The sequence below is a fragment of the Rhinichthys klamathensis genome, unplaced genomic scaffold, assembly GCF_029890125.1.
Source record: "Rhinichthys klamathensis goyatoka isolate OS25496 unplaced genomic scaffold, OSU_Roscu_1.1 h1tg000781l_1, whole genome shotgun sequence".
NCBI lineage: Eukaryota > Metazoa > Chordata > Actinopteri > Cypriniformes > Leuciscidae > Rhinichthys > Rhinichthys klamathensis.
Genome location: NW_026607178.1, coordinates 1,110,369 through 1,118,800, shown reverse-complemented (window position 1 = coordinate 1,118,800; position 8,432 = coordinate 1,110,369). Strand labels below are relative to the sequence as shown.

The window sequence follows — 8,432 nt, the reverse complement described above, 5'->3', positions numbered from 1 at the left end:
TATACACGACTTAGCGAGCTGGTGGCTCCTTATGCTCTCGCGGTACTTTGATGTCATACACCGATCAGTCTGCGCAGTGCCGCTTCTAGTCGAACACACCTATAACCTTTTTGACTCGAAAGGCCCCCCGGTTTGGCTACAATGTTTTCTCTGGTACTTCTGCAGTAATTATTACAACACTGCTTGTTTAAAAAAAAAATTAACAAAACATGGAAGTGTTGAATATTTTACATTTATTTATATGATTTACATTATATGATGTAGAAGTATTATAATACTGATCGCTGCTGGGTCAGTGGAATTAAACGGAAAGCTTTGTCTTTTCTTTCACTGCACTTTGGAATGTACCATGAATGTTTCTATGCATTTGTCATTGTAAACTAATAATTGCAATTCATTTGGTATGGCACAAAAGGAAATATTTATTTTAACAGCCACTGAATATTTGTAACATTACACTTGCTGATTATCCTCTTTATTTATCAAATATATATACTTTTAAGAGAATAACTACATAATCATGAGGATTAACAGAAATACACATATTTTTCATCATGTCCAAAAGTGTGTGTCCAATTGAAGTTTTAGGGATTGTAAGGTGTTATTGATAGAATTGGCATTATTTTCATCAAATAAACCTGGATTATCATTAGTAAACCCTTGAAATGTATAATAACAATAGTCTGGTTGACTGCACACCCTGGATCTTTTCACGCAGTGTCAATGACGTCAGACAGTCTTTATGCTGAAGCCTTCTGCTTGTTGCGTTTGGCAAACCACTCGTCACTCTTATCTGCAGCCATGGCCTGTGAAAGAAACCAAACAGTAAACATACGGATGCGGCTTGTAAGTGGATCACAGGATTTATTTTATGCTCTAAATTACCTTATCCAGTAACTCATTTCCCTTAGGGTCCATTGCAGAGAGCTGCCTGAATGCCTCGTCGCCCACAAAGCAGATCTCATGACCATCCTACATTATGTGGAGATCTGAGTCAGCCAAGCATACTTTTGCAAATACTCAACATTCAGTCTCAATAACATTACACAATAAATTCTCACAGGATCTGCAAGAATGACGACTTCCACTGTGGCTTTTCCAGGTGTATCCAGACTCACAAGCGGGGTGAGGATTTTGTGCTTTTCTTTTTTCATTATGGCCTCAATGTCTGGTAACTGCAAAACAAAGACATTTCCTTAAAATTACAAGAAGTAAAATCTGATGTGGATGTTGGTTTTGAGTAAATTATCTGACCTGATCCCGAGAGCAAGCGAATGCGATCCTTCCAAAAGCAGTTGCATGTTCCACATCGGCTCCAATGTCCTGTAACTCGAGCTTACACTACAAACGCACAATAATTGATTTAAAGACACATACACTACCATTCAAAGGTTTGGGGTCAGTATGATTTTTAAATGTTTTAACAAAAAAAAAGAAGTTTCTTGTGCTCAATAGGGCTGCATTTGTATGGTCAAAAATACAGTAAAAACAGTAAAATTGTGAAATATTATTATAATTTAAAATAACTGTTTTCTATTTGAATATATTTTAAAATGTCATTTATTTCTGTGATGGCAAAACTGAATTTTCAGCATCATTACTCCAGTCTTAAGTGTCACATGATCCTTCAGAAATCATTCTAACTTGCTGACTTACTGCTCATGAAACATCTTAGTATTATCAATGTTGAAAACATTATTTTTTGTGGACACCATGATTTTTTTCAGGATTCTTTGATGAATATAAAATAAAATAACATTATTCGAAATAAAAATATTTGGTAACAGTATAAACTTTTTGATCCTTGCTGAATGAAAGTACTCATTTCTTTCATGAATTTGCTTTTGAAGGGTAGTGTGTATGCATTTGTATAAATGCATTTTCTGTCATAAGGGCCTGATAGAAGTTTTATAAAAAGAGGATAACCAAACTCAAGACTGTTCACGAGGTCTTGGTGAGTGGCATATCCTCATAATTTAATTATTGCCAAAAATACAATAAATGGATTATTTTCAGCCAAACCTGATTATCTGAGAATCCCATTAAGGCAATCTTTTTGTCCTCATTTTTCTCAATAACTTTCATTCCCAGCAGGGCAGACCAATAATGAATAGAACGCTGCAGATCAGAGACTGCCAGGGAGACCTTCTGGACAGGATCTATTACCAAGAAAAGAAACAATCAGTTAGGAGTCTATATATAATGGCGCAATTAACTACTAAAGTTACCTCATATATCTGCTTCCACATTTCATGAAGGAAGTTTTCACATCCCTATAATAACACGAGCTTCACGCAAATACCCACCACAGTTCGGCTGTTCCTTGTCTATAAGGAAGAAGCGGTATCCTCCCGGAGCTTCAGTCATGTAGAGAGAGTCTCCAACTTGTGTGAGAGGCCAGTTTAACCTCTTCGCATTACTCACAGCCTGACTAGACTGGAGAGTGAGACCCTAATATTGAAGAGCACAGATAGAGGAAAGATCAGGATCCCATTTCACAGAAAATATACGGTGTGGACCAAAAGTCAGAAACTGCTAGTGAAAATGCTTTATTTAATTATACAAAAGTGACAGTAAAGGCATTTATAATGTTACAAAAGATTTATATTTCAGATAAATGCTGTTATTTTAAACTTTCTATTCATCAAATTATCCTAAAACAAATGTGTACACAACGTTTGAACACACAGACAGACAGACAGATAAATATATATAGTATAATTCATTTATTTGTTTTCTTTTCTCAAAGGTCTCAGATGTTTATATCCTACTGTATGTGTGGTTTCAATGTAAATGTATAAGGAGTTTACCAGGAAGTCATTGCCAAGACGATATTCACCCACTCCATAGTTATAGGTCAACTCTGCCACAAAGTGGTCATCTTCTGGTCCAAAGCCCACCATGGTTTTACTCCATTTCCCATCATATGGACTGACAACACAAGAACAGATCTATGTTTCGAATGTGCCCTTCATACAGGTTATATAAGTAGTTACAGGTTAAGTAGTAGTTAAGCTAGTAAGATACAACCCCCCCCCCCCCCAAAAAAACTATTATATGACTACTAACCCATTGCAGGTTGCTTTGCAGCCCTCCTCAAATTCTTCATGACGCAGAATCTGTAGATTAGAGTCATTAGTTATTGTTTATAAATCTGTAATTTGAGAATGAACACAGACTAAGGGAAGATATGCGACGTGTCAAAACTGCATTTGGTAATAACATCATTAACTGTCTTATCACCATTATTAGGAGGCAAAGTCCTCAATGCATTTACAATACAGAACTGGAATATTACAATAAGGTCAGTAGACAGCTCTTCTACCTTCATTCCCAAGACATCCCTGTAAAAAGTGGCTGTTCTGGTCCTGTCTCCTACTTTAAAAACAAAATGCAGTGCTCTTCTAAGTGCCATCACTCTTGAAAGTCTCCCACTGTAAACGCGACGATCACAGACACTCTGTATCGATGCACACACCTTGCGATCGATTGCTCTGCAGTCAACATGCCACAGACTAAACCAAATTAATTTGTTTAATTTCTACGTGGATTTGTAATGCCATTATATATATGGGCACATTACGTAATTAATTAAATAAATAATATATATATATATATAATGTACAAAGCACAACTACATTTTAAATAAAATGTGTATAGCATATTTCTTGGTCAATTCTTTTATCATTCTTTGGTACAGTCCATTCTAGTGATGGGGAAACGGAATCAATCACACGAATCGGTTCCTTTGAACAGTTCCGTTCAAAGAATCGGTTCATATATTGCTGTTTACTGTGATTTAAGTGTTGTGTATTGCAATTTCATCTGTCCATGTCAGTGTGTTGTAGCTCTGATTCAGCTCAAACAGACATTGAATTGTTTTGCATTTTATTTGTTTCGTAAGTGTTTTGGTAAATCTGCCATACTCATAAAAAGTTACATTTTATTTAATTTCTATTTGTTCATTAAGTATCTGTTCCCATCTCTCAAATCCTCAGTTTCCACCTGAATCTACTGATTCAGTCTGTTGCTCATTCAATGTACAAATATTATCAATTGAAATACATTACACCATGTCTATTTTGTTTTATTATGCACCATATAGTAAGTAATTATATCGATATTTTAGATTTAATACTGTTTGTGTTCACTTGGTATAACTAACTGGCAGTTGATGGGAGACCCGATTTCTTACGACACCGGTTTAGTGAACCAATTCATCCAACTCTTGGGAACGATCCGACTCAATAAAACAATTCGTTCACGAATCGGACATCGAGTTCATTCATTCCCAGTGACGCAGGTCGCGGTCAACAAACATGGCGGCGCTCATGTATAACGTGAGTCGTGGATTTGTTATTTTCGGGGAACATAGTTTATTATTTAGAGGGCATAACCAGATCTTGGTGAATTCGAGGCGATATGTCCGAGCCCTCCGACGGAGACCCGTGGCGGTCTTGTATCCCAATGGTAAACGAGAGACATTTATTAAATCGAAGGAAACAACTGATAAAATGAATCAAAAGATGTTCAAACAAAAAGGCAAAAACCTCTCTGAGAGTGATAATAAATGCCGCAAAGAGAAAGTCTCTGAGAGATCTGTCAACAAGAAGTGGAGTGGTCATCATCATGTCTCTGAATGTGCAGAAGAGTCTCCTCACATTATGGACAGGCTTGAGGGGCTGCGCTACGAAAAGCCCCCTGCTGGAGATAACAGACTCGCGTGAGTACAAATATTAGTGGAAAATCACGGTTACCAACATCATATCATCTACATTTTTGCTAAATACATAATTTGAGTGTTGAATGTCAACGTTGTCTGCCTATATTCCATTTAATTTGTTTATTTATTCATATGCTGTATTTAATAGAGGAGCACCAGGTATAAGATTGTGGATCTCTGTTAAAGGGATAGTTCACCCAAAAATGAAAATACAAAAAGAAAATGGGGCCCATCAACTGTTTGGTTAACATCATTCTTCAAATATCTTTTGTGTTCAGCAGAAAAAAAAAACACTTTGATGATGAGTAAATGATGACAGAATTGTCATTTTTGGGTGAACTATCCCTTTAAAGCTGCACTGGGAAGAACATTTAAAAGATGTATTTGTGTGTAAAACAGAGCAGATGGAGATACGTTTTTTTTTTTTACAACTGTTTATTACCCAGAGGTTTTGACATTATGATCCATTGTCTATGTTCTTGTTCGTTGTGACAACAAACTTTAAGTATCATGCCATTCACAGCCGGAGCTTCTTTTCTCCTCACGGGTGAATGACTTAAAATGATAAACATTAGTATAGGTATTAGGTAAACACATGAATTGGAAGATGGTGTTTGCACTACTTTATTTCAAAGAAAAAGTTGTCATAAAACAATTATGTCGTCCTCAGGAAGGTGTCCAGTGTGGCCCGCTCCAGAACGTTTCGGGAGAAGGAAGGTAAGGTGCTGCTGGAGGGCAGGCGTCTGATCTGTGACGCTCTGTCTGCTGGAGCGTCTCCTCAGATGCTTTTCTTCAGTATGGTGGAGAGACTGCAGGAGCTTCCTCTAGATAAACTACAGCAGGTCAAGCTCATCAAGGTCAAATATGAAGACATGAAGACCTGGTCTGACCTGGTCACTCCTCAGGGTGTTATAGGTCAGTTGCTGAATCTCTTATAAACCCAGTTTACTTCTAAATGTTTATAACACAACTCAAATCACACTGTTTCTGTCCAATCACAGCTATATTCTCAAAACCCGATGCCTCCCGTCTGGCATTTCCAAAAGACATACGTCACCAGTCTGTGCCTTTGTTCCTGATATGTGACAATGTTCGTGACGCTGGAAACCTAGGCACTATTTTACGCTGTGCAGCTGCTGCTGGTTGTGACCGTGTTCTCCTAACCAAAGGTAGGTAATACCTATAAATGGAAAAAGATTTTTGTTGAAAAGGGACATGTTACATTTAACGCACTTTAATTTAGCACATTTCAGTTCAGCACTGTTTACTTGGAGTGTTATGTTTGTTTTTAATCCAGTATCCATTTAAAAAAATATCGGTTGAATAATCGGTTATCGGCATGCAAACCTAAATATCGGTATTGGTAAAATCCACTATCGGTCGACCTCTAGTTTTTAGCAATATTTATGATAATTTTTACTTAAATATATAATTTTATGAAATTTACAAGTACATATATTATGAGAATTATCTATTTAAACCAATGGATTTAATTAAATTCATTTGAGCTTATGACGGCTGTGTATGAATCTGAATGTATGAAAACTACATATTTCCTAACAAACAACTTAAATATACTAAAGAAACGAAAAGCAGGTCCCAGGCACTCAGTCAAGGTTTCAATGAGGAGAAGGATAAATAGGATATCCTTCTCCTCATTGAAAACTTGACTTGAGTGCCTGGGACCTGCTTTTCGTTTCTTTGGATCTTTTCCCTGCCACCTATCACGGACTTTGTAACTTAACCTGAGCGCTTGGTTGAACCTTTTACAACTTAAATATACTATAGATAGTTTTCAAACTAAATCTATTAACTTAACTTGAATAAACGTTCTAATTAATGATGGCTTACTTTGTCAAATTTGGACTATTTGGCTTTTGAACTTTTGCTCTACATGCTTATGGGCTGTAGTTTATTTAATATAGTTTATTTGTTATGTTACTTGGATGTTTATAGTGTGTTTTTGCATGTAATATTATGTTTACCAACTAAATTCTGTCCTATTCAGTATTTTTGAGGCAAATCTAACTCAGATGTACAAAAAGGGCCAAAAAAATGCATTATATAATGTGTGGTATCCAGGTCAAAATTGACTCGAAACATAAACAAAGTTATTTATTTTCAAATGGTTAAATTAAATTATGTATTTTGGTAGTCTTCACACATTTTAAAAGTTTGGTGGTTCCCATACTAAAACTAAGAGAAATCTGAATGAAATTATCCAAATGTTTTATAAACACTAAGCACTGGCTGTTTATTTGTATTTTTCCAGGTTGTGTGGATGCCTGGGAGCCTAAGGTTCTACGCGCCGCAATGGGAGCTCATTTCCGCCTTCCGGTCTTTCCTAATCTGGACTGGGATGACATTTCTAAGCACTTACCAAAGGACGTGATTGTCCATATAGCGGATAACTGTAGCATTTTTACAAAAGACCCTGCATCTGCTCCAGTTTCAGGACAAATACAAAATGTTACTTTGGATAAATCCAGTGAAAGTGACTCTGATGAAGAGTCCGATGATGAACTTTCACTGCCGTGTGTGAAGCCTCAGGTGTACCATGAGAGTTGGGCTCAGAAGAGCACGGCCCTGGTGATTGGTGGAGAGACGTGTGAACTGAGTTTGGAGGCTCTTGGATTGGCCGAGGAAACGGAGGGTAGAAGGATCTTTGTTCCCATGGCTCCAGGAGTGGAGAGCCTGAACTCTGCTATGGCTGCTAGTATACTGCTGTTTGAAGGCAGACGGCAGCTTCTGAAGGTGTCTGACAAAACCCGCAGAAGAGCAAGATCTCAAATGTTCCAATGATTGTTTTTCTTGTAATGTTTAAAACAAAGATATTTTACCAATAATGTCCAGTTCTATATGCTGCACACTTTAAGTATGTCAAACGATATCACCAATAAACATTTCAAACAGTAGCAGGCTAGTATTCTACATTGTCACATGACCTCATTGCATTCGATGTTTGTTTAAGCTAGGTTATTTTGAAGAGAATTCCAATTTTGTGCGAAAATATTAGAGGTTAGAATTCTGGCCAGTATTGATATTACAATCTTATACTATTTTGCCTAAATTCATTATAAACAAAACACTAAATTGAATTTGATCATTTTAAATACTACTAGTAAATTTAGGCATTATAATGTACAATAAAATGTTCAGTGTACAAAATGTAAAGATCACATTTTATTAAACTATTATTGTTAAATCAGTTCGATGATGGCAAATATGATGTAAGGGTATGTTTACACAACAATGATGTGCTAAAAACAGAAAAGAGTGAAAATGTCTAAAAACGCTGTACTATTCATGCCAGGCCAGTAGTTGGCGATGTCACTTTGAGAAACAATACACGCCTATAGACTGAATATGTAATACGCATGAAGTCACCACAAATTCACGTTTTTGTAGTTTATTATATGGAAACGACAACTGTATCGTTTTCAAAAACTTGTACTTTGAAACCCATTTTCAAAAGTTTCAAACCGCTGTTGCCGTGTAAATGAACGGCCAAAAACGAATGAAGTTTTCTGTTTGTAGATGGAAATGCTTTTAAACAGTGTCATGTAAACGGCCCTTAATGAAAAAAAAAAAAAGCATGCAAAATGAAATATGGAAAAATTCCTAGGGATTATGAGACCTGAAATTAGTCGCTTTGGATATGCGTCTACTAAATGCATAAATACAAATATCCAGTATCAACCAATAATAG

At 36.4% G+C, this 8,432-nt stretch overlaps 2 protein-coding genes across 2 annotated transcripts; one reads left to right on the top strand and one right to left on the bottom strand.

Annotated features, from left to right (window-relative positions):
* Positions 1-197: 197 nt before the first annotated feature.
* Positions 198-3,486, bottom strand: glod4 (glyoxalase domain containing 4). The gene is made up of 9 exons (XM_056243128.1): positions 3,326-3,486; positions 3,070-3,119; positions 2,811-2,931; positions 2,307-2,451; positions 2,023-2,159; positions 1,255-1,341; positions 1,062-1,175; positions 886-972; positions 198-806 (listed from the first exon to the last, which is right to left on the bottom strand). Exons 1-9 carry the CDS (start codon positions 3,413-3,415, stop codon positions 741-743), a joined length of 897 nt encoding a protein of 298 aa, XP_056099103.1. The 5' UTR covers positions 3,416-3,486; the 3' UTR covers positions 198-740.
* Positions 3,487-4,298: 812 nt separating this feature from the next.
* Positions 4,299-7,652, top strand: mrm3a (mitochondrial rRNA methyltransferase 3a). The gene is made up of 4 exons (XM_056243204.1): positions 4,299-4,723; positions 5,394-5,638; positions 5,725-5,892; positions 6,996-7,652. Exons 1-4 carry the CDS (start codon positions 4,320-4,322, stop codon positions 7,523-7,525), a joined length of 1,347 nt encoding a protein of 448 aa, XP_056099179.1. The 5' UTR covers positions 4,299-4,319; the 3' UTR covers positions 7,526-7,652.
* Positions 7,653-8,432: the final 780 nt, after the last annotated feature.

Coding starts and splice junctions, on each gene's coding strand:
- glod4 (XM_056243128.1), bottom strand. CDS start 3,415: ATGGCACTTAGAAGAGCACTGCATTTTGTTTTTAAAGTAGGAGACAGG. Junction 1,342..2,022: donor TGGGATTCTCAGATAATCAG/GTTTGGCTGAAA, acceptor GTGCGTTTGTAG/TGTAAGCTCGAGTTACAGGA. Junction 973..1,061: donor TCGTCATTCTTGCAGATCCT/GTGAGAATTTAT, acceptor CACATAATGTAG/GATGGTCATGAGATCTGCTT.
- mrm3a (XM_056243204.1), top strand. CDS start 4,320: ATGGCGGCGCTCATGTATAACGTGAGTCGTGGATTTGTTATTTTCGGG. Junction 5,639..5,724: donor CACTCCTCAGGGTGTTATAG/GTCAGTTGCTGA, acceptor GTCCAATCACAG/CTATATTCTCAAAACCCGAT. Junction 5,893..6,995: donor CCGTGTTCTCCTAACCAAAG/GTAGGTAATACC, acceptor GTATTTTTCCAG/GTTGTGTGGATGCCTGGGAG.